This window comes from Ochotona curzoniae, unplaced genomic scaffold (genome assembly GCF_017591425.1).
Source record: "Ochotona curzoniae isolate NIBS_2020 unplaced genomic scaffold, NIBS_Ocur_1.0 scaffold_1037, whole genome shotgun sequence".
Taxonomy (NCBI): domain Eukaryota; kingdom Metazoa; phylum Chordata; class Mammalia; order Lagomorpha; family Ochotonidae; genus Ochotona; species Ochotona curzoniae.
The window spans coordinates 16,932,745-16,958,305 of NW_024467083.1; the positions used below are offsets into that span (position 1 = coordinate 16,932,745).

At 46.7% G+C, this 25,561-nt stretch overlaps 1 protein-coding gene across 1 annotated transcript; it reads right to left on the reverse strand.

Moving 5' to 3' along the window:
- Nucleotides 1-790: 790 nt before the first annotated feature.
- On the reverse strand, nucleotides 791-24,350 carry HENMT1 (HEN methyltransferase 1). The gene is made up of 8 exons (XM_040999024.1): nucleotides 24,312-24,350; nucleotides 24,092-24,103; nucleotides 14,130-14,258; nucleotides 12,062-12,174; nucleotides 9,445-9,579; nucleotides 4,255-4,434; nucleotides 3,163-3,340; nucleotides 791-1,568 (listed from the first exon to the last, which is right to left on the reverse strand). Exons 1-8 carry the CDS (start codon nucleotides 24,348-24,350, stop codon nucleotides 1,149-1,151), a joined length of 1,206 nt encoding a protein of 401 aa, XP_040854958.1. The 3' UTR covers nucleotides 791-1,148.
- Nucleotides 24,351-25,561: the final 1,211 nt, after the last annotated feature.

Genomic DNA, 25,561 nt, shown 5'->3' on the forward strand with positions numbered 1-25,561 from the left:
AAGACAGTAGCACTCCACACTGGAGTACAGATTCAAGGCCCGGCTGCCCCACATCAGATCCAGCTACCTGCTAATGTGCCTGGGAAGTCAGCAGAAGAGGCCCAAGAACTTGACTCTACAACCAGAGTGGAAGTTCCAGATGGAGATTCTGGCTCTTGCTTTAGCCAGGCCCAGATAATGCTGCTGTGGCCATTTGAGTGTTCCATTTGGAACACTCGCTGTTTCTCTCTCTCTCTCTCTCTCTCTCTCTCTCTCTCTCTCTCTCTCTCTCTCTCCATCCCTCCCTCCTTCCCTCCCTAATAAATAAGTCTAAAAGAAAAAGCCTATATTTAACATCTATACATTTTTTAGGACTTCAGCTCCTCCTGATGTATTTGCTGGAGCTCAACAAGAGCCCTCTTTGCCACCTTTTCCAGTATCGCCACAGACGTGTCTCCAGCAAGCAACCATGCCAGCATCCCATAAGAGCACTGGTTAAAGGATGAAAGGTCTCTCTCCCTACCTCTTCCTTTCAAATAAATAAACCATTGTTTCCTCCACCATTTGCCAAATACCTTCCTCCCAGCATCACTATGACCCCAATGCCATCCAGAAAGCTCCTAGAAAACAGAGCGTCCAGGGTGATTACAGGGGAGAAACTGTTTGTGTTTCAAACACCTTCATTCCTTTCCTGTATGATGTCTTATGCTAAGTATTTTTAGATGGCAATGTGGTCCAAAGGACAGAGGGACTTATGAAGACTTGGGGGAACTCTTAACTCCTGGGGAAAGAATTTTGAAGAGAATATATCTTTCTTTTAAAAAGTTTAATGTCACATATAACATATTCCAACATAAAAATATATGGGTAAGTTAAAAAAAAAAAAACAACATACTGCAACTTCCAATTTCTTCATTCCTGAGAAAACAAAATTTCTGAATTCAAAGGAAAACCTACCACCATCTTTAGCTAAACCCTAATATCCTCCTTATGTAAGGGGAGCCTGGCTCTGTGTCAGAGTTACCATCCACTGGCTTAGGACATGACTTTGGGGGTATAACTTTTAGGGAAAAAAAAAAGGTCACTTGAATTATGACTACACAGCAAGTTATAAATTTAAACAAGCCTAACTATTACCAAAACCCTGAATTTCAGGAAATAAGGGTGGCTCAAAAATCAAACAGATAATCATAATAATCGTGCAGGTCAACCACCACAGCAGATGCATCGCTGCTCAGACACACGCAGTCATCAATGAGTGACCGCATCATGTCCTCACTGGGGCATATGCGGCACAATTTGGGATAAGCCATGAGTCTCTGCAGGGGCACCAAAAACTTTGTTCCCAAAACAAAGGGCTTGGGGGAATTCTCTATCCTGGCTTTTTCAGCTTCTGTGAAGACTGGCCCAAAGGCTGGGAAGTCACTGTCCACCTCAGGGGGCTTGACGCCCAACATCCTCTCCTCCTCCTCCTTCAGCTTCCGCAGATGCTTCAGCCGCAAGCTCTCCACCTGCCGGGACACCTCATTCACGAGCACAAGTCTGAGGAACCGTTCCTGCTGCAGGCTTGGATAGGAAGCTGTGAAAACCTGAGGGGAGGAAGGCTCTGAGAATGGAGGGGAAATCATAAGAACCCCCTGTAACTCTGCTACATAACAACTAACCGTATGGGGCAGACACCTGGCATAGCACTTAGGACTGCATTCAGTACTCATGCCTTCCACATCCCAGTTCGCAAGAACCAGCTCAGCTCCTGTTTCCAGCTACTTGCTCATACAATACTGGGAGGGTGGGGGGTCGGGGGAAGCCGCAGGTGACAGCACAAGAAGTTGGGTCCCCATCACTCACACAGGAAAAACCAGATGAAATTCCCTGCCTCCAACTTCAGCCTGAGCTGTGGGTGGGTATTTGGAGAGTGAACCAGCAAATGGAAGTGCTCTCTCACTCACTTGCTCACTCACTCTCTCTCTGTTGTTCTGTTTTTCAAGTAGTTAAACATACAACAAGCATGTTTTAGAATTATAACATGGATAGGTCAAATGATACTAGCTAAAAATGCCTCAACTATCACGAGTATCAGGGCCCGGCACTGTGGTACGGCAAGCTCAGCTGCAATAAGTGCGAGTTTTAGTTCCAGCTGCTCCACTTTAATCCGTCTCCCTGCTAAATGTGCTTGGGAAAGTAGCATCAGATGTACAAGTGCTTGGTTCCCTGGCATCCATGCAGGAGACCCAGGAGGAGTTCCAACCTGGCTCAGACCCAGCTGTTGTGGCCCTATGGGGATTGAACCAGCAAATGGAAGATCTCTCTCTCTAACTCTGCCTTTCAAATAAATTCAGCTTTTAAAAAAATGAGTATTGGGCCCGGCACGGTGGCGCAGTGGTTAAGGTCCTCGCCTTGCACGCCCGGGATCCCATATGGGCACCGGTTCTATCCCGGCAGCCCCGCTTCCCTTCCAGCTCCCTGCCTGTGGCCCGGGAGAGCAGTTGAGGACAGCCCAAAGCTTTGGGACCCTGTACCCGCGTGGGAGACCCGAAAGAGGCTCCTGGCTTCGAATCAGGGCATAGCATCGGCCGTTGTGCTCATTTGGGGAGTGAATCATGGGACGGAAGATCTTCCTCTCTGTCTCTCCTCTTTGTATATCCGCCTTTCCAATAATAAAAATAAATCTTTAAAAAAAAATGAGTATCCATCTGCAGACAAAAGCAATTATCTGATCTGTTTTCTAATACTAATGGTCAAGATCTTCCAACCAGGTTCCCAACAAGTCAGACTAACTCAGATTTCCTAGTTGGTATTACAGGAAAAGGATGGGTGGAGGATGGCTTACTTAACGGGGAAATTGTGCTTCTTCATCCCATGTCATTAAGGCATTAGGGCCCCTGAACTCAGTTCTAACAGTTGTTTCCAGAGCCAAGCTGGAGCGGAATTGCTGCCTGTGGCCTCTGCTGTGCATAATCCTAACCCATTACACAGGCTACACGTGACGGCCCTCCCGCCCTCTGGTTCACCTGCTGGCTGTGAGAGTGGCTCCAGGTCAGACAGTCACAAGCCCACCTGAAGTGGGTGTAGGGTGGGTGGGATCCCAAAGGATTCCCCTGGGGCAAGCCTCGGGTAAAGGTGTTTCTCCCTGGTGGGGGAGGGGGTGAGGGGAGGGCCACTTGCCCAGAGGAGAATACTCACAGCTTTGTAAGCCCGCTCCTGGCACTGCTCCGAAACACTCGCCTCAGTCACCTTGCCTTCATTTTTCCGGAAGATGCCTATCTGGGTACAGTACCCCACACTCTCGGCTCCAGCAGGCGGTTCCCCAACACCGGTGAACTCCACGGAGTAACCATAGTGACTCGCCGCATACAAAGCCCTGCAAACCCAGAGCAGTTGGAGAGAGCAGCCTGTCAGCACTGCAGGAAAAGGTGAAAAGCGAACCCAATTGTGGCAATCTTACAAATTCCTACACCACCACCGGATGTCACAACACGAGGGTTCGCACGTTCTTCATGTGACACAGCAGCAGCTGCCGCATGTCAGTCTCTAGGAACCACTATGTGGAGGACACAAGGAGAATTAGGGGCTCAGAGTGCAGGGGTACACAAGGAGATCAGCAATTACAATGAGTTTGCAACTGTGTCAAAAAATGCACAGACCCCCAGGAGCTCCCTCTGAGCAGGAGCATGAATGCCAGGCACCCTCCAGTCAATTCATCATTTCCAAATCAACCCAGGCTGCCACCATCCTGCCCGGGAAGGGCCGTGGGCCCACACACCCCTTGCACATGTGCCATGCAGCAGGCTAGAGCAAAGGCTGGAATCAATGGGCAAGGGAGGGCGGGGGAGGATGCTGATGTTGCTGGGCCACAGGCACCCCTGGAACTCTGGGACTTCCCATTTGGTTGCCAACTCCTGTCCCAGCTGCTCTAGCTCCCATTCACCTCCCTGAAAGTGCTTTGGGAAAAGCAGTGGAAGATGGCTCAAATGCCTGGGCCTGTGCCACCTGCAAGGGAGACCCAGATAATAGTTACTGGTTCCTGGCTTTGACCTGACCCAGCCTGTACATTGTGGCCATCTGGGGAGTGAACCAGCACATGGAAGACCTCTCTTTGTCTCTCTTTCTCTCCCTGTTTACCTTTCATGTACATGAACAAACTGTTTAAAAACAACTTGGGTACATTCACGAGTCCTATCAACATTTACTTCTATGAAGTTTAAGTTTCAGAAGGATCCATTCCACCATCTGGGAAAAAAAAAAAAACAACAACAAAAACATGTCTGAACTTACCAGGTCTGAAACTGCATTCTGTTCCACTCAAACTTATGGTCTGAATCTCTTAGGGTCTCTGTTGGAAACAAGGGGTTGAACTCCGAGTTCGGGGTGCTGATGACAACCATGGCCGGAGACATGTAGCCAAACACCACTTCAGGAAATCTGGCCAAATCACCAGAATCCAAATGTTCTATCCTGCCGGGGGTAGTGAAGAAGACATCATTACATTTAACCCCAATTATAGTTATTTTCCTAACTGACTTAGCAAAACAATGTCCCTCCACCCTCTTAATGGTAATTTCTTCCTTCTTTGGAAAAGTTACTAGAGCTCAGAGGCCCTAAAAACAAGCATGCAAACATTCCAGTCCTCTCCTACCCGCCCTCATGTCACCTCACCTCAGCCCCCTAGTTCTGTCCAGGGTGCTCACTTAACCAACTAGGGTGCTTGCCGTGCTCTGCAGGCTCTTTAGGTTTGAATTTGCCCCATCCCAATGCAGCATACCCATAAGCACAGAACATCACTTCTCCAGTATTCTTGTTAGAAATGCAGGCCCCAAGCCTAACCACAAGGAGAAACAAGCCCAGCCTGGAGGGCTCTCTATGAAGTAACTGGCACATATTCCTCAGAAACATCAAGGGCAAATACGAACTCAGAGGCTGAGCAGACCAATTCCCGAGAGCACGGGAGCAGACCGACCTGACTCCGGTACTGTCCAGTGGGCGCTGGGTGACCCTGGCCTAGCTGAGATTGCAGCCAAATGTAACAGGAGCTATAAAAAGAGATTACTAGAACAATTGATGCATTTTCAGTACGGTCCACAGAACTGTATCAATTAACATTTCCTCAGGCAGATGTCTGGCCTAGCGGTGAAGGCTTGGAGTGGAGCGGGGACACATATCACACATGCCAGTCTGGGATTCAAGGCCTGACTCCATTCCCAGCTTCCTGCTGGTAACACCCTGAAAAGCAGATGATGGCTCAAGCAGTTGGGTCCCTGTGGTCCATGTGAGAGACCTGGGTTAAGTTCCAGACTCCTGGTTTCCTCCTGGCCCAGCCTTTACTTGTGTGGACATTTGGCGAGCAAACCAGTAGTTACAAGACCTCTCTTTGCCTCTCCCCCCACCCAGTTTATTTCTTTTTTTTATTTCATGATGTAGTTATTATGGCTGTGTAAGAGTCTTTTTTCTTTAATATATGTATATATTAAATATATAATATTATGTATAATATTATATATTATATATTACATATATTAAATATGTATATTAAAGAAAAAATACATATATATACCCATGGGGTTGACACGGTGGTACAGCAAGCTAATTTTCCACCTGCAGGATGCTGATCCCAGATGGATGCCAGTTCATGCACCTGAAGTTTCACTTCTTATCAAACTCCCTGCTTGTGGCCTGGGAAAGCAACGAAGGATGGCCCAAAGCCTTGGGACCCTGCACTCACATGGGAGACCCAGAGGAAGCTGGGGCCTTTTGGAGGATGAAGCAGCAGATGCAAGTGCTCTTGCTCTCACTCTGTTCCATTCCTGCAACTTCTGTACAACAATCCAACATTACTCAAAAGTTCCAAGTTTCACTGACATTCTACCTGTGTCAGTGCACCCTAAGGAAACCGCACATGGGCACAGCTTCACAAGCAAACCAACGGTCTTGAAAACATGAGGGAATTAATGCCCCCATCCCGGCTGCAATGACACACCTCACCACCACACAAGAGGGCCTCTAGGTCAACAGGATGGTGACAGGGAGACCACCACAGATAGCCTGATGACTGTCACACTATCTTCTGGGTCCCCACGCTACCAGCTCTGGCTGTCTTGAGTCACCTTGTTCCATCTGGCTTCTGTGCCAACACTACCTATCAAAGTAAGTTATCAGAGTCTGACATGTGGCTATGTGGGAAACTACTGCCTTACCCCATGCCAGGAAACAAGAAAAACTGAAAATCGCCAACACTGATCTCAAGATACTATGAAAAAATTGAAGTAAAATTCAAGTGCCAATATGAGAAAAACATGGAATATTTAAAAAGCAAAACATACACTGAAACCCTTAAACCCATGACCCTGGCCAGTATGGTAGCACAGCACCTTAAGCCTCCACTGGCAATGCTTGCATCCAATGAGCCCCAGTTCAAATTCCAGCTGCTCCACTTTCTAATCCAGTTCCTTGCTAATGTGCCTGGGAAAAGCATAAGTTGGCCCAAGGCCTTGGGACCCTGTACCTATGTGAAAAACCCAGAAGAAGCTCCAGGCTCCTGGCTTCAGCCTGGCCTAGTCTCAACCATAACAGCCACTTGGGGGGGAGTGAACCATCAGCTGGAAGATCTCTTAATCTCCCTCACTCGCTCTCTTTCTCCAACCCTAGAGCTGTCACAGACTAGAACACTAAAACAGAATGACCACACAATTCAGTGATTGTATTTTTGGGCTCATTCATAACATTGATCACAACAGCCCAAGGATGGAAGCAACCTAGTGTCCCATCAACAGGTGTAAACCTACACAAGCTGGCAGGATCACACACAGCTTTATCAGGAAATTCTAACATGTGCCAGCACAGGAGGAAGCCTGAAGGTGTTATACAAAGTTGAATAAGCCAGTCAGAAAAGGGAAAAGAATGCCTGACCACTCAAAGAGGGAGTGTAGGCTATGAAGGGGCAGGACCTGGGAGTTACTAATGGTTTCAAGAGTGCAAGATATGACCTATAGGCAAACTTTATTATTTTTAAGATTTATTTATTTTATTGGAAAGGCAGAATCAGACTTACAGAAAGAAGGTGAGATAGAAAGATCTTCCATCCACTGGTTCACTCCCCAAATGGCTGCAGTGGCCAGAGCTAAGCTGATATAAAGCCAGGAGCCAGAAGCTTCCTCTGAGTCTCCCATGTGAGTGCAAGGTCCCATGACTTTGGGCCATCCTCCCCTGCTTTCCCAGGACACAAGCAGGGAGCTGAATGGAAAGTAGAGCAGTGGGTACATGAACTGGCACCCACATGGGATCTTGGCACTTGCAAGGTAAGGATTTACCCACTGAGCCATTGCGCCAGGCCCACAGACAGTTTTGATGACAGCACAACAATACCACTGAATTGCACAACTTAAAATGGTTGACAGTAAATTTCATCACATGCATTTTAGCACAATAAAAAGTACACATAAAGTGGTGGGCGTCTGGCTCAGCAGTTAAAACATCCCTGGGAGTGCCCGTGTCCCACCAGCTCAGGCTCAGCTCCCAACCTCAGCTTCTTACTAACATGTACCTCAAGAGGCAGTGGCTGGGCTCCTGGCACCCACAATGGGGACCTGAATTAAGTTCCCAGCTTCACCATGGCCCCAACCTAGCCATTATAGACATTTGAGGAGCAAACCAGTGGGAGAACTCTCTGCCTCAAATTCTTACTACCAACTGCTATTCTGGCTTTATCATAATACTGCTCGTTGGTTCTGCAATTGTGTTTCCTATACAGAATGCCCAGTATAGATACCCACGATGCACCAAGCAACAGATGATGCAGAGAAACACAATGCAAACTCCCTCCTTTAGAAAAACAGCACACACAATTAAAATATGCAAATCAGCCTGAACATACATGGCAAACAAATCCCGAGCAAGCTGCTCCCTGCTCCCCACCCAGCTACCCAAAGGTCATTGAGAAAATCACATCCTGGGTTTGCCAGCACCCTCTTTCACAGGAAGCACTTTCTCTAAGAAATGATTGATCCCAGTAGAAGAGGAACCCTAGAACTTCTAGTTGCCAGAAAAGAAGAGCTCAGAAAATTGACAGATAAGACTGACCCAAAAGTCAGCCTGATGGCACCCCCTGCTGGTCTACCCGGGGACATCCAAGTAAGAAAATATATGCAGAAAAAAAAAAAGACAAAAATATAGGGATTCCTAAATTCATGGTAATGTCAATTAAAAAGGGGTGGGGGATTGAAGAAGCAGGGTTCTTGCTTATGGTAAAATGCTGAGAGCTAACTGGTAAATTCACTGCAATCTGAAAAAAATGTCACTAATGTAATGATGGCTGGTTGGGACAAGAACCACTTAGGAAGCTAAACCTGGGAGCAGGTACAGATGGATGGCAGGAGCTGGCTGGGTGAGCTCTGCATGACTTCCCAGGACACTCACCAGCTGGGAGGAAAACTAAGAGTAACTCTACAGTGGAACAATACCCTGACAGGGAGAGTAAGACAAACCAAGTGAGAACAGGCACATGCGAGCCTCAGTCAGGCACCTCCAGACCTCAGCCTACCCTAACCCGATCTGGTGAGGGGGAAAAACTGGAGGGAGACCCTGGAAGCAGAGGCTGCATGTACACAAATGATCAAGTCAGAGGAACATCAACAAAAAGGTGAAGCGGAATGAATGGAAAACAGGCATCCTTGACAGCACAGTTAAAGTTCCTAAAAAAAAAGTATTCCCAATGGATGACAGATGTTCTTGAAGTACCAACCAAGACCTGACTATCTAGAATTCCAAGATTACTAAGTGTAGTTCTTTCAGGTCTTTCAAATAAACAGCCTCAGACATTGATGAGACCCCCACCGCCACTTCAGTTACTTGTTTCCCATGGGCTTCTGCTCCCTCCAGTTTCCCTTTTGGCTCTCCTTAGGCTTTCAGTCTCCTTAAGTTTCAGTTTTGGCTTCAGGCTCTTTAGTTCCATACCCAATTTTGTTCCAACAGCCCCATCCATTAATCACATGCTGCCGTGTATCCCTGCCCCCCCCCCAGTGCTGTAACTACCAATCCCCATGGACCCTGTACTCCTAATACCCACCCCTTGCTATGAAAGTACATTCCCTCCCTTCCTCTCCCAGCTCTCCGCTCTCCCAGCTCTTGGATTTCAGCTCTTCCAGCTCCGGGTACTAGGCTCTCAGTCCTTGGCTCTCCCCTCTTGGTCTTCAGTTCTCCCCATTCCTGGTTCTTGGTTGTCCCACTGGCCTCACTCGGAGCCCCTCCTGTCACTGTGGCAGGAGACCTCCCTGCCTTCTCTATCTTCCCAAAGCCATCTTCCTCTACCCTGCTATCTCTCGCTTCCCCACAGTCAACTCTTCCACTGGAATAAGCCCTTCCCTGTGGTCGCCTCTCACGCTGAAATAAAGACCTCCTGTGTGACTCGCCATGTCTGGTGCCTAGTGTCTTTTTCCCACCAGGTAACATAGTATGAGCCCGTTTAAAACTTACAGCTCAATGCATGTTATCAAATCGAAGCCAAGCAAACGAGAGTCTCTCTCCACTGCGGAGCCATGGTACAGCGTGATGGTCAAATCCAGATCCCGTGGCTTTAGGAAGTCGCCCAGAAAGGGAGACAGCTGATCCCTGCAAGAGAGACCAGGTGAACCTGATGCCTGCTGTAGATCCAGCTCTTCTGATGACTCCCTCCTCCCTACATGCCTGCAAGCTGGACATGGCCTGTTTTCTTTGTTCTGAATTACCTGAAGTCAGCACTGTAGCACAGTGGGCTAAGCTGCCACCCATGACACTGGCATCCCATACAAGCACTGTGTCCAGTCCAAGCTGCTCCACTTTCCATTCAGCTTGCTGCTCAGACAGGGAAGGCAAGGAAAGACAGCCAAGTACTTGTGCCCCTGACACCCACGAAAGAGACCCAGGTTGACTTCCAGGCTGCTGGTTTCAACCTGGCTCAGTTCCAGCCATTGCTGCTGTTTGAAAAGTGACCCGGTAGATTGAAAAATAAAACACTGTCTTTCAAATAAATAAGTAAACCTTTAATGAAACAAACAGCCTTTCATGGGGCAGTGTCCTCTCACAATGGGACATTAGTTGCCAAGCAGTGCTTGATACTGTTCTTTGTTTCAAAGATACTTAAAACAACAAGGCCAATATCAGGGTGCCAGTTAAGCTGCCACCTGAACAGCGGTATTCCATGAGTATCACTTCCAGTCCAGGCTGCTCCACTTACTTTTGTTGTTGTTGTTCGTTTTATTTTTTGCTTTCTATTGGAAAGGCAGATTTACAGAGAAGAGAGACAGAAAGTCTTCCATCTGCTGGTCTACTCCCCAAATAACAGAGATGGCCGGAGCTGAGCCAGTCTAAAGCCGGGAGCCAAGAAGCCCCAGCCAGGTTTCCCTTGTGGGTATAGGGTCCCAAGGGTTTGGGCCATCCTCTCCTGCTTTCTCAGTCCACCAGCAGAGAGCTGGATATGAAGTGGAGCAGCTGGGACAAGAACCCTTGGCCACATGGGAATCTGCTGCTTGGAAGGAAGGATTACCAAACTGAGCCATCACACTGGGCTCCTGGATTGCTCTATTTATAATCCAGCCCCATGTTAAGAAGCCTGAGAAATTAGCAGAAGATGGCCCAAGTTCTTTGGTCCAGAATTGAGTTTCTGGCACCAGGCTCTTGGCTCTGGCCTGGCCCAACTCGGGCTGTTGTAGTGATTTGGTGGGAGTTAACCAGCAAGCAGAAGATCTCTCTCTCTGTGTATCTACCTTTCTAATAAAAAAAAAAATTTTTAAGAGTCAAAAAGCATTTACAAAAGTCAAAGGTGGACCAGGCCAAAACCAGGAATGCAGATGCCTCTGGATCCTCATTACTGGCCAGGGCAAGTACCAAGGTCATCTTCCATGCCTTCCCAATACATTAACAGGAGGCTGAACAGGGAGCATAGCATCCCCAACCCAAACCTGGCACTGTAACACTAGATGTCAATATTGCTTGCTTAACCCACAGCACCGCAACACCAGTCCCAACATACTTTTGGCTTTTCCTGCTTGTTTTTTTAGCTTTTCATCCATCTCCGTAACAGGCACATACACGTAAGTGCATATGTACATTTGGATGACAGGAGAAACACCTGGTTTGAGATGCCAGAGGCCAACAGCATTTGTCCAGTGTTCTGAACCTTTGAAATCCTCTGCTCTAAATCATTTTCCCTAGCATTCATAAGACTTGACCTCCCAAAACTGAACTCTCAATGCCTTGGAATGATTTCTCTGAAACTTCACATGTATAAGTAGAGAGGCATAAAATATAGGCCTTGCATAAGATATACACCCAATTATGGTCATGGCCAAGACTCATTCAGTGAGCTGGAGCCTCCCCAGGAGTCCTCCTGTCTTTCTTTCTTTCTTTAAATTGGTAAAGCAGATTCACAGAGAGAAGGAAAGACAAAGAAAAATATCCTCCATCCACTGGTTAATTCCTCAGATCATCACAACAGCCATAGCTGAGCCAATCTGAAGCCAGGAGCCTCTTCCAGATCTCCCACATGGGTGCAGGGTCCCAAGGCTTGGGGCCATCCTCCACGGCTTTCCCAGGCCAAAAGCAGGGATACAACAGCCGAGACACAAACTGGTGCATCATATGGGATGCTGGCCCTTTGAGGTAAAGGATTAACATGTGAGCCAATAGCCCCGTCCTTTTATCTTCTAACAAGCTCTACCAAACTGGCACTTTGTCCGAGTAGAAATGGTGCCAATAGATTCAAATGAAGGCATCATTCTCCCTGAAATGAAGTCCCCAATCCCCGGCTATATCACAATGTGATGAGGAGCAACAATGGAAACTGGCCATGTGCACAAAGGGCACCCTCCATGGGTTGCCATGGACCTACCCTCACTCCCATGGGCACAAAGCCCAGGAGACTTCCACCAGGAGAGACAAAGAGTGTTGATCTGCTCAAAATGATGTAGCCCCATAACCTAACTACCGTCCCCTTGGCACACAAGAAGGGCCTGGACGTTTCTTGCATGTCAACATTACCACACAGGAGCCTGTGCTTCCACCATATGTACACCTCTGGAGACAGGCCTCTCAAGACCCCCGCCCTGCGCCTTACCCTCTCCACCGCAATTTATCCTCGTCAATGTCTACGCCGACGAGCTCCTCGATGCATGGGTAGACTTTCAGCAGCCTTATGAGCGAAGTATCACCACAGCCTAGGTCTGCAACCTGCAGGATGAGACATAGTGCTTTTTTTAAAAGGCACTGGGAACCACAGAGGTGGGATCAAAAGCTTTGTCTTGGGGGCAGGGGGATCACCTAGCAATAACAGAGCCACCAGAAGGAATTAGCTTTCTGGTGGAATCATCTAAACAGACAGCAAATTTCCACTTTCACAGGCCTATGGGCAGAGAAGTATTTCTAAGTAATATAGGCCAACAGTAAGAGCTGCTCCCTGTTCCAGAGTCATTGCTGCCATGCGCATTTCAGAGAAACAGCCAGCTATACAGCCCAGGTTTCTCATTCAGAATTACAAGCTGGACCCTTCAAGATGGTCAGCTTCAGACTTCAGCAAAAAAAAGCTTTCTAACACTTTGTTTCCATTTTGTTTATTTCCCACACAGAGAAGACCAGCACTGCTTAAGGGATGCAACCATTCCACCAAACTGTATGAAATTCCATATTGAACTTCAAGCTGCCCAAAAGGCAATACTAGATGCTTCCCCTGAATGCACATATCTGGATGGCTAAAGACTTTTTTAAAAAAAATAAATAAGTAAATAATTGTACATCTTAGGTGCAAGTACAAAACCCTCACACAGAATGAAAACTCTCAGAGGAAATTCAGTCCTCAGCATCAAGCAAAAATTCAAAATCCAGATAGTCACCTTACCAGAACCTAGGACACACTAGAACATCACATCCACCAGTATGGTGACCAGCAAGGTACATTTCTTGTGTGAAATGACTTCCTACTGAAGTTAGCTGAAAAGGCCCATTATCTAACATCCAAAGACCCACACTGCCCATCTGCCCAATGTTCTGACTGTTCTAGAAATGTGAAGCCTACATCTAACTATGAATTTGCACCCGGTGCCACAGAATGTTCCCTGAGCACTTCACTCCTGGCAAACGGCCACAGGAAGTCAGTTACCTGTGCTTTCAGTGCCAGGAACAGAATCACTGGAAGAAAAACCCTCCCCCATAAGAGTTACAGTAGGGACCAGCGCTGTGGCAAAACATGTTAAACAGCTGCCTACAAAATCTTTAAAAAAAAAAAAAAAAAAAACAGCTGCCTGCAGCCCTGGCATCCCATATGGACACAAGTTCAAGTCCTGGCTGTTCCACGTCCATATAGCTCCCTGCTTATGGCCTGGGAAAGCAGTAGAAGATGGTTAAAATGCTTGGGCATGTGCACCCACCCATGTGAGAGATCCTAGGTTCAGATTAGCCCAATTCTGGTTCACCAGGAACTCGTAGCAGACATTAGTAGAGTGAACCAGTGCATGGAAAATCGAGCTCTCGTTCTATTTCTGTAACTCCGCCTTTAAAACAACTATCCAGGGCCTGGCGGCATGGCCTAGTGGCTAAAGTCCTCTCCTTGAATGTGCCGGGCTCCCATATGGTTCCCGGTTCTAATCCCAGCACCTCCACTTCCCATCCAGCTCCCTGCTCGTGGCCTGGGAAAGCAGTTGAGGACGGCCCAAAGCTCTGGGACCCTGTACCCGTGTGGGATACCCGGAAGAGGTTCCTGGATCCTGGCTTTGGATAGGCATAGCATCAGCCATTGCGCTCACTTGGGGAGTGAATCATCGAACGGAAGATCTTCCTCTCTGTCTCTCCTCCTCTCTGTATATCTGACTTTCTAATAGATAAATAAATTTTTTTAAAAATTTAAAAAAACAACTCTCCATTGTCACTGATCCATGAGACCAAGATGTCCTTGAGCATATTTCTGAGGCTGGCCTTCAGGATAAATTCTCCCAACCTTTACTCTCCTACTTCTTAGTATGCTTTCTAGAAATTAAAAAAGCACATTTTTTCTCAACTCTTGAAGACACCTGTGGATTTTGCTGTCACATCAACATCCCTGTACTACAACAAGTGTCTTCTTACACGAGTACCAAACTGACAAAATATTCAGAAAAGGCGACCTTAAAACCTCAGTGCTTGGAAACACCTACCTTCTTGGGTTCATGCTGATCCACTATATCTTTAACAAACTGGTACCTCTGTCTGTACAATGGTGGTTTAAACTTTATGAACTTCTCCTTGGGTGCCTCTCCAGAATTACCATCAATCACATCAGTGCACTGAAAAACATAACCCCCCACAACAAGTTAGGAATCTACATCATGATGACTTCAGATACTCCATGGGGTAGAGGGGGTGGATTTTTATTTCCTCAGGTAATGAAGTCCAGATTCAGGTTCTTCCCCAGTTGCACTCGCTACATTTCAAGGGCCCACCTGCTTAGAAGTGGCCTCCTAGCCTTAGATGCTGTGTGTGCGGCTCCAAACCATCCACAGCCTCACCTGGAAATGTCACAGAAACCAAAATGGTACTGCCGTCTGTAAAACGGAGGCTTAAACTATACAACCTTCTCCTTGGGTAAGTCATCCCAGACTGGCTCAGTCAGAATTGTGACATTTCATCATCAAACTCCCAGAGGATGCATACTCATACCTACATGAACACTGGGAAAATCCTTAACAATTGCTACATTGGGGTACTCAAGATGGTAGAATAGGGTGAGGACACATTTAAATAGACAGAGAAACATTAGCCGAGGTGAAATAGAGACAGAGCACATTACAGGAAATAGGAGAGGACAGACAAATGGGATAGGGGCACCTAGAGACTGATGGACATGGGAAAGCAGCGGAGACAACAGTGTGATGTTGCAGTGTCCAGATACCCCTTTCAGTGATCCGAAAAGTACCAGTGGCCGGAACTCCACAGCAACCAGCAACCAGACAGGAAGCAGAGTTTACCAGGAACTCAGGAGGAGAACACAAAGAACTGCCTGTCCTGCTGGTTTGTTTGATTTGACCTGGAGCAGAGACACAGCAGCAGATCCCAAACACACAGTACAGGAACAGGGTGGATGTTACAGTCCAGGCCCCCCAGCAGAACTGAATTCGGTGCCATCTTGTGTAGAAAGGCAAAAGTGATGGGACAGGACAGCACATGCACTAAGCTGGGAGTGAACTCATTTCTGGCTCAGTGCATCGCACTCACCTGGCATCATACAGGTTCTACCCAAAATAGGCCTGGGGCTACCAGGCCAGCAGATCAAAAATTCCATGAGTGGCATGACTGGCAACATTTTGTGCAGTGTGGCAAAGGATTTGAGACTGCAGTGAGCTGCACATGTGCCAAGTTGAGGGCAGACTCACTGAGCTCAATGCACTGCACTAGTCCCACATCGAAAATAACACTGACTTTGGCATCTTACAACTCACAATAGGTCCATGTGGCCCTCAGACTTAATGGCCAACAGGTTCTGGCAAGATCAGTACCACCAACAACCTAGCTATTTAGGACACCTGCTGTCTCCCTAATCCTGGGAACTGCTCAAACAGGAAGGGGGAGAAACATTGCACAGACCCCGGTGCAAGAACAGCACCACGGGATCACAGGAGGTAGAGTGCTGAGCCAGGAGTTGGGGTTACAGAGACCATAATAAAAGTCTAACATTAGAATCCAGACCTGAAACTCACTGGAGGGAGTGGCACAAGTGACTGCAAACAAAGAGCTGTGTACTAACTGTAATAAGTAAAATCAAACTGTAGATCTGTGGGTGACTCAGCTTAGAAACCTGCCCTGAAGAGAAGAATCCACTAACCAGAAGCACAACAAACAAGAGTAAAAGAAGAGACAGAGGCAAAATGAATATTACTGTGGACATAGACAAAGGAACAAAAGCCTTTGCCAACCAGAGTTAACTTAAGGAAGACATTGAGAAAATGGGGGAATACAGAATTCAGAACTCAGTTATAAAGCTTCTTATAAATGAGCAGCACATTCAAAAGTTCAAGCAATTTAACAAATATGCCACACATGGAATATCAACACTGAAACAAAATCAAGCAAATGAAGGACGCAATAGAGCAAATTAGAAATTCAGTGGCAAGTCTCTATAACAGAATGAATGAGTCAGAAGAAAGAATCTCAGAATTGGAAGATGTTTTTTGTCACCATGGGGAAGCAATCAAAAAGTTGGAAGCAGAGCTACGTCAAGATAAATGAAGTATTCAAAAATTTAAAAACACTATTAAAAGGGCAAATATTAAGAGTTACGTGAGTTCCAGAAGGTCCAGAAAGAGAAATTGAGTTTAAAAGTTTATTTAATGCTTTGGACCATGCTCACTGCTTTCCCAAGCCACAAGCAAGGAGCTGGATGGAAAGCTGGGACATGAACCGGCACCCACGTGGGATCCCAGCACAAGCAAGGTGAGAAGTTCAGCCACTAGGCAGGTCCTGGATTTGGAAAATCTTAGCTTCCACCATTGTGGGCACTGGGGAGTGAATCAGTGCACAAAAATCTCTCCCCTCCTCTCTGTATGTTTGACTTTCCAATAAAAAATAGATCTTTTAAAAAATGTATTTGATGAAATAATAAACAAAAATTTCCCTAATCTGGAGAAATATTGGGAAACAACATCCAGAAGGGCTACAGAACACCCAACAGTCTTGATAAAGAGTGATCTTCATCACAACACATGATAATCAAGCTCTCTTCAATGAAACCTAAGATCCTTAAATGTGCACGTGAAAAAAATCAATTGACATATGGAGGAATGGCAATTAAATTCACAGCTGACCTCTCCCAGGAAACTACAGGCAAGAAGAGAATGGAGGGACATATTCCAGATTCTAAAAGAAAAAAGTTGTCAACCCAGAATAACGTACCCAGCAAAAATTTCCTTTGTCTTTGAAAATGAAATAAAATTCTTCCACAGTAAAAAAAAAAAAAAGCTCAAGGGATACACCTCTTCCAGACCTGCCCTACAATGATACTTAAAGATGTTCTCTAGACAGAGAAAAGAAATAGCACCCACCAAAATAAGGCAAATGTGAAGAACATCCCAATAAAATAACAACAGAAGACTAAATCAATGAATAACCTATTGCTAAAAATGACAGGACCAAATTACCACCTGTTTATATTCACCCTGAATGTTAATGGCTTAAACTCAATCAAATGTCACAGATTAGTACACTGGATTAAAAACACAAACTCCACCTATTTGTTGCCCACAGGAGATATATTTCACCAACAAAGAATAGCAGAAACTATATTTCATGGATTTTTATGTTTTTGTTTTTAATTTCATTTCTTCAGTACTTTTCTCATTAAATTCTTCACTGACTTATAGATCATACAGGAGTAGCATGATTTTCTTCAAGAAGGTTCTTGATTTTCTTTTTCATTCTTCAATTTCATTCAGTAGTATGTTATTTAACTTCATGGCATTGTAAATTTCTGTTTTTCTTGCTGTTGTTGATTTTGTTTTGTGGCTTTTCATTTAAGGAGACGTATAGTAACTGTGTAAAGGAGACTATCATATCCAGATGTGAGGGTACAATGAAGTATGCATCTCTACTTCCAGATCAAAGGGGACTCCCAACTATATCTTAACAATAGGATGCTGGACTGTCTGCCATTTTCCATGCCTGCAATGATGGACGTATGACTGTTTATGAAGAACCATACTATTATTGTAATAATACAGGGGAAATCAGTGGGTATGGGGAGAGGACTTAAGGAGGGGGTCAGGGAAATCCCAGGGACTATGGAACTGTATCATAACAATGATGATAAAGAATGGGGGGAAAAAAAGATTGCTACTCTAACTATTGATTAAAGACTTTTTACTTTACCACGTGCAGGTATTTCATCCTCATTTTGGCTGACAGCCCGGGCAACATTAGGGGCTGAGACGTGAAGCATCGGTCTGTGCCCCCCACCCGATTCCCAGGGCAGGTGGCCTTAACTCCTGAAAAGCAGCCGGCAGTTAACAAGAACCGCATTACCTGTACACTTGCCTGTTCCATCTTCTTTCCAAGATTTCTTGAGGCCAAAACGCAAGTGGACCCTTTGCGCAGACTGGGCAGGCAAAGATTCCACTGTAAATACAAGAGGGCCATTTCTAAAGAGAGCCAGGAGAAGCAGCCGCCAGGGGTGGGGCGCAGGGAGGGGCACTCTCTCCCTTCCTTTCCCATCCTGCCACTCAGGAAGAAGACAACAGCACACGGGCTGTGGAGGCCCACCTCACCACGTCACGCTCGGCTCCGCATCGCGAAGCCCACCCTTCCCTTCTACCCATTCCATTTCACACAAACAGCCTTAGGAATTCTGCCGATTTCCTTCGTTAGTCTCAATCTCCGCTAGACTGTTTCTCATCGTTACCTATCGTTAAAATGGAACTTGGAGGTGGGAGAGAGGGGACGTTCCCTTCCGATTTGGTAATGTCACGACGCTGCAACAACGCTCCTATCCAACTTTAGCCCTCGAGTGCACATGGTCTCCATCAACTACAACTTCACCTGACATTTGGCCGACAGGTCCATCCCACTATTTTCAAGGAACTCTCCTACTACGTAAACCCTGCTCCCGCGAGCCCACCCGCCCACCTCCTCGAGCAACAGGGTGGCTTCTCACCGCCGACGCCGGGGCCGACGCCGCCCGAGCTGCGAAGCCGCGCACCGCGGACACGGCGGAGGCGCCCGAGGGACCGCCGGGTTCAACTCCAGGCCCCGCCCCAGGCGCCCCGGCCGCGCGCAGACTCACAAGCTGGCGTTACGCGCCCGCCGCCCTTCCGGGGCCCGCCACGCGTGCGCCTCGTGGGCCGGCTGTGGCGACCGGGCCGGCCACGCGTGCGCCTCGTGGGCCGGCTGTGGCGACCGGGCCGGCCACGCGTGCGCCTCGTGGGCCGGCTGGCGACCGGGCCGGCCACGCGTGCGCCTCGTGGGCCGGCTGTGGCAACCGGGCCCTTGCAGCCCCGCCGTGCGCCCGCGGCGGCTCCCCGGCGCCCCGGCTCCAGGCCGTCGGTTTTGCGCCTCCTAACGGCCAGCGGGGCGCATGCTCCCGAAGCCATTGTCTAGGTCTTCCCGGGATCCACGACAGATGCGGCGGCGCCACTCGGCGGGCTCGCGCTGCCGCCACCCGCCCGGCCCGGCTACTGTTGAGCCGGGGCGGCGCCGCGCTGAGGTGGGCTGAGGCTTGGGAACGGTCAGGGCTGGGTGGACAGCGGCCCGAGGAGACCGCGGCGCGAGCGCACCCAGCCACCTCTGCCGGAGCAGGCCTGGAAGGGCCGCAGGCTGCAAGTTGGCGCAGTAACACCTGAAGGCATAAGAAGACACACGATTTCTCAGCTCCAGCCCACCTCCCCAAGTACTTCTTTTTTTTTTGTTTTGTTTTTACAAACTAGAAGCTCCATGAACTTGCTGGTCATCTTTGAGCACAGAGCCATGGTAATCATCTCTGTACGGTAACCATTTTAGTATATATCCAGCTGAAGAGGGTGCCAAAATTAGCATGACTTTAAAAGTCATCAGCTGGTATTGATGACTGAGTTAACAGGCTAGTAGTAATAGAAGAGATGTGGTGGAAAACTGGATTTGACAAGCACAGAACACCTGGGGAGAGCATTTGGTAACAGTTTTAAGGATGCACAGGCTGTTATAGCTTGTTTTTAACACTATAGGAATCTCATGGGGAAGGTGTATAACTCAATAAACTTGATAGATGCGATTTTAATGTCACGTCGCAGTCTTAAGAGGTTTCTTTTCGCCTGGGGAAGTTGCAGTTTTAACTGCTTAAAGACCGATTTGAACTAGAGCCTTGTCGAGGCAGCGATGGACTTGGTGCACGGAGCCGATAATAACATGCGTGGACCCTGACTGATGGTCAAAGCCAAAGTTCATTAGTGGCCTCAGACTTTATACACTGAGGGTTATGTGGGATAAGGGAGGAAGTATTGAGCTCATCAACAAAGCTCAGTAACAGTTTCTATGCTTTTGTTTGGAACTCATTTTGTCTTGTGTATTCCACCAAGTGTTCTCACACACATACTGTCCATTCAACTGTTCTTATACAAATGATATCCAATCAGGTATACAAAAGGTGGCCATTCGGTTGTTCTCGTGCAAGTATTATCCAAGCAACTGTAATCCTGTGCTCGCTGACCCTCTAGGGTCACAATGTCCTCCTACAGAGCCTTAATAATCAATTCACTACTGGTCATCACTCAGAATGGACAGTAGGAACCCAAACAAATCTGTACATCCGAGTTCACAGCTGCATTGTTCACAATAGCCAAACTTGGGTCAGCCCTTTAAATGCCCAGCAATAGATGGATTTTTCTATGGATTTTTTAAAGTAACTTCTCCATTATGCAGCCTGTATCCAAGTGCGTGGCTCAAATGTTGGCTGCTCTGCTTCTCATCCAGCTTTCTGCCCACCTGGGAGGCAGCACATGAGGTCCCAGATGCTCAGCTTCCTGCCACCCAGCTAGGAGTTCCAGATGGAGTTCCTGACTCTTGGATGCAGCCAACCCCACCCAGGCATTCACATGCAGCAGAAGGAAGATCACTCCCTCTTTCAGTCTCTAAAAGGAGTAAAATTCTAATACTTGTACAACATAGATGGATCTATATGACATTATGTTAAGCGACATAACCAGCAGCAATATTACATGATTCTGCTTATAGAAGTATCTTATAGAAGTATCTAAAACAGTCAAATTCATAGACAAGATGGTGGCTTTTAAAAACTGGGAGAAGGAGGAAATAGGGAGTTATTGTTTCTGGGGGCAGTATTTTAGCATGGGGTGTTGACAAAGATCCCCTTCAATGACCATGTGGTGGGTGTCCTTAATGCCACTGACCAGGACATTAAAAAATTGCTTCAATGGTAAGGGTTGTGTATATCAACCGTAATTTCAAATTATTCAAGGGACTGTCCAACATTCACAAAAGATCTATTCTGAATTCTCAGATCAGGAGTTTTTGCCTTACCTGCCAGTTGAGTCCTTTATTGACCCAAAGTCCTCCTTTCCAGATGTGTCCATTTCAACCTTCTCCTGGCCTCTGCTCAGAGCCTGCAAGTCCTCCCTTCCTCTGTCTGCTCCCCCTATTTGGACACTTAGCCGCCCTCCAACCCATCAGGCCACTAGCTGCATCTGCTCCTCCCCCACAGGCTTGGCCTCAGCTTTTATCTTCTCATAACATCACAACAAAACTTCCCCAACTAGCTTAAGGTCCCAGTGTCACACAGGATGGGTTTGACGTCAAATAGACCTTAACTGATCTTCCTATCATTCCTTAACTTTGGGTAATTGACCTAACATCTCTGTTGGGTTTTATTTTGTTTTTGTTCATTTGAGTAATGAAAATTAAGTGGTTCCTGGCTTCCTCATGACCCAGCCCTGGCCACTGGAGCCATTTGCAGAATGAATCTGGGAATGATAGATATGTCTCTGTGTGTGTGTGTGTGTGTGAGTGCATATTCAAATAATTCAAAAATTTTTTACAAAAAGATAGTGCTGGGATCAGTGCAGAGGTGCAGCATTCTAATCCTGTACCATGTGGTACTGGCATCCCATTATGGACAGTGGTTTGTGTCCCAGCTGCACTTCTGGTCCAGAAGTAACCTGGGAGGGCAGATTGGTCCAAGTCTTTGGGACCCTGCACCCACATGGGAGGCCTGGAAGAGGCTTCTGGCTCCCAGCTTGGGATCACCTCAGCTGTGCCTGTTGGAAGCATTTGGGGCGTGAACTAGTGAATGGAGGATCACCATCTGTCTGTCCCTCTCTATAAGATCTGCCTTTCAAATAAAAATAAATTTTCAAGAAAAAGATTGAAAAGATAATTCGGACTTTCCAAAAACTTGTTGAAATGCCCTCGTATTTAGTAACTCTTGCATCCCACTATATGAAGATACAGTTGCAGAGGACCTGAGAAAATGGGTTTTGTGAAGGAAAGTGATGTCATTGCTAGTCCTTGTAATCATGGTTTTTCTGTGCTGTGGTAGCTGATCTAGGTAGTGAGGATTCTGTGCAGTTTAGCCAAAGTTTTATATGTTTTCTGTTGAGTCTTGACTGGAATGATCATTCAATTGACCAATCAAAACATCCCTTTCCCCCGATCACAAGAACCACCCATTTTTACATTCTAAAAAACTCCAATCAGCCTACAAAATTGCTACAAAATTCTTCGTGGACCTCTCTTGTGATGCTAAGAGAGTCATTTGTTTTTGTTTTGACTTCTCTGCACTCTTTTGAATGACCCACCTTACCCACTCTTGGTGCTCCTATTTTCGTGGACATAAGACATAAACTCAGCAGAGAAAAATAATCATGACAACCACCGACTCCTGGAACAGTGAGATAAAGGGACATTCTCTAGTGTTTGTTTACTTAAAAATGTATTCAGTCAAGTTGTTAGTGACAAGCAACAAATTTTACCTTGTTGGTTTAGGCAGAAAGGATATTGAACTCTAGCCTGCTCTCCCAGAGGAGAAAAGGAATTCTATTCTTGCAGGAAGCCACAAAACAGATTCAGTCACTCAAGGGATTCTTGGCCCAGTTGAAGCTCAGAACTGATGGCGGAAGCTCAGCCATAGCTGTGCCTGCCAAAAGGTTAATTCCTGATTGTGGGGCCACTTTCACACATAGTTTCCTTGTAAATCAAACTCTTTGACCCTGGTTATTTCCACTATGTTATTTCCACCCTCCAGAGTTTTTAGGTGTAAAATATTTTAGGGTATGGAGTAGGAGGGCTATTGTAGAGGAGCAAATATCCTCATACAGGAAATCACCAGCATATAGGCAGTAAAAGGCCCAGCCTGGGTGGATGAGGGACATCCTGAAGAAAGAAGGCATCTGGAAGGGGGAAATGGCTGATGCAATCAGGTCAGTAGACTACAATGCCCAGAAGCCCCTGCATAACCCAGAAGTGATGTATGGCCCTGACCAGGGCAGAGGGAACCTATCAGTACTCATATTACCATGTTAGGAAAAGTTCTTTCCCCTGCTAGGCCCCACCCCACTTCCTGTTTTGACCTAGGTATAAAAGTAGAAACTCACAACCTTCCACCCCAGGTGCAACTTTTCTGGCCTGCTGTCATTGGGCTTGTGAATCTTGCCTGGGAGTGCTCCCAATAAAGCTTGCTTTGAGCCGAACTTCCATTTACTGCGGGTTCTCTAAATTTGGATTCAACTTAGACATTTCAGGGAGGGCATTCAAAACTACAAATGATAAGATTTTTTACCTCAGAAAAGTATACCATTATGCCCCAGGCCACAAAAACCCCTAGAAGAGTCAAAAAGAATTAGATTATAGTCAAAAATTCCACAACTAAGGCTGACATTGGGCAGAGTTGGTTAGATCACCGCTTGCAACTACAGTATCACATATTACAGTGATGATGTCAGTCCCAGCTGCCCTGCTTCCACCTTCCAGCTAATGAGCTGTGTCCTTGGGCCCTCATCATCGACATAGGAGACCTGGATGGAGTTCCTGGTTCCTGGCTTCTGCTTGATCCAGTCCCAGCCTTTTGAGGAGTGCCCAATGGATAGAAGATCTCTCCCTTTTTCTCTCTGTTGCTCTGCCTTTCAAATAAGTAACTAAATCCTTTTTTTTTTAATTCCATAGTCAAGACCGGCACCAGAGCATAATAGGATAAACTCTGTCTGTGGTGCCAGCATCCTATATGGGCACTGGTTCAAGTCCCACTTGTTCCACTTCAGACCCAGCTCCCTGCTAATAGGACACAGTGGGAGAAGAGCCCAAGCCTTGGCTTCATATCAGCCCAGCTCCAGTTGATGAGGCCATGTGGGGAGTGAATCAGTGAATTGAAAATAGCTCGCTCTCTCTCTCTCTCTTTCTCTCTCTCTCTCTCTTGGTACTCCCATGGATCCCAGTCTTCCAGGCCTATGCAAGAGGTCATGAGGGCATAGCACACTGCACCTCCAGGAAACCAGCAAGGAGCTTGGCAAACTGAGACCCCATTTGACCTGATGGCAGACAGATGGCCCAGGAACCAACATACAGATCCAGTTTTTCTCTGCTTAGAAGCCCCCACTTTGCAGTAGTCTCATGAAGGAACCAATTAGGGGCCCCTGTGGTCAGGTCAGGCTTGCAGATTGCTCTCCTCAGCAAGGATTGTATCTAAAACTAAGCTTTAGGTTGATTAGTGGATGGGGGGAATTAAAGTTACTGTTACTAATGCTCTGGGTTCCTGTTAATCGCCCATATATAAGCTTCACTATTACACTCAATGGGCAGACCAGTTGGGGACGACCATCCTGGTCATCTCCTTTCTCTAGTGGTCTTCTGCTGGGCCTCCATTGCCTTACCTCGAGACCTTTCAGGAGGATTGCAGAAAGCAGCTTCATCTCTCCCTTTCTCTGGCCCTCCTTCTCTTTCTGTACCTCTGTCTTTCAAATAAAAATAAGTCTCAAAAGCAAATCCCATAATTATAGAATAATTGATATTATTGTCAAACAACTACTAAACAACAACACCATAGTGTCAAATATTTTATAGATAATAGTTATTTCATCTTCCAAAGAACCTGCCAGCTGAGCATCACTGATTCCATTTTGCACATGGAATTGGATATTTACAGATACTCCAAGTCATGGGTTCTGAATACAGCAGAGGTAGATGGAGTGCCCTGGTGAGTTTGCTTCCCCCTGCCCTGGAGAGTGCTCCCTTGCTGAGAAAATGTTTTGCTAAGGCTGAGTCTTCAGACTACCAACTACAACTGTTAGGGCTATGCCAGGTTTCAGCCAGGAGCCTGGAACTCAGTTCAGGTCTCCCATGCAGGGCACAGGGGACAAAGCACTTTGGCCACCATCTGCCTCCAAATGGGCTCTCAAGCAGGAATCTGGATCTGAAGCAGGCTTAGCCAGGACTCATACCGGGTACTCCGATGTGGGAGGTGGGTATCCCAAATGGCAAATTGCTACGTCACGACACCTGTCCCACTTCTGCTCATTTTACCTTTGTTCTCCCTGCTTATAAATCTCTTTAAACCAAGAGTGAGTGGAAAATAAACCAAGGAGTATTTCTGGCCCCTCAGAAAGCTGAACTTATCCCATTGTATACTTACAGGGGGCTTTGGCTGTAATGCTACCTGACAGTATCAGGGCACTGGGCCATAGTGACTGTGGGCCACACGATTTCTGACCTCAGAGAAGGAAGCTGCCCTTCCCCCTAAAACAGGTCCTGAAGCCCACTTTAGTCATCCCAGATTTCAAGCACTAAGCAGGGCCTGAATCCACAATAAATGCTAACTCAGACAGAGAGATAAACATATCATCTTTTGGGGCTGGCATTGTGGTACAGTGAGTTAAGATGCCACTTGCGATGCCAGCCTTTCATATGGTACCAGTCCCCATTTTCCAGCCCCAGCTGCTTTACTTCCGATCCAGTTCCCTCCTGTGTGCTTTGGAAAGAGTGGAAATGGCTCAAACACTTGTCCATCTGGAGCAATACTTATGTGTCTGCTTTGTTTCTAATTTTGAAAATTGTTTTCAACACTTCCAATCCATTTTTATCAATAACAAAGTTTTTCTTTTTAAGATTTATTTTACTTGTTTGA

What these genes read in the sequence shown, in the direction of transcription:
- HENMT1 (XM_040999024.1), bottom strand. Translation starts at nt 24,350, where the DNA reads ATGAAGCTGCTTTCTGCAATCCTCCTGAAAGGTCTCGAG. An exon ending in GATAAATTGCGGTGGAGAGG is followed by an intron (nt 9,580 to 12,061) that starts GTAAGGCGCAGG and finishes TCTCTCTTGCAG; the next exon opens with GGATCAGCTGTCTCCCTTTC. An exon ending in AGAATGCAGTTTCAGACCTG is followed by an intron (nt 3,341 to 4,254) that starts GTAAGTTCAGAC and finishes CTGGGTTTGCAG; the next exon opens with GGCTTTGTATGCGGCGAGTC.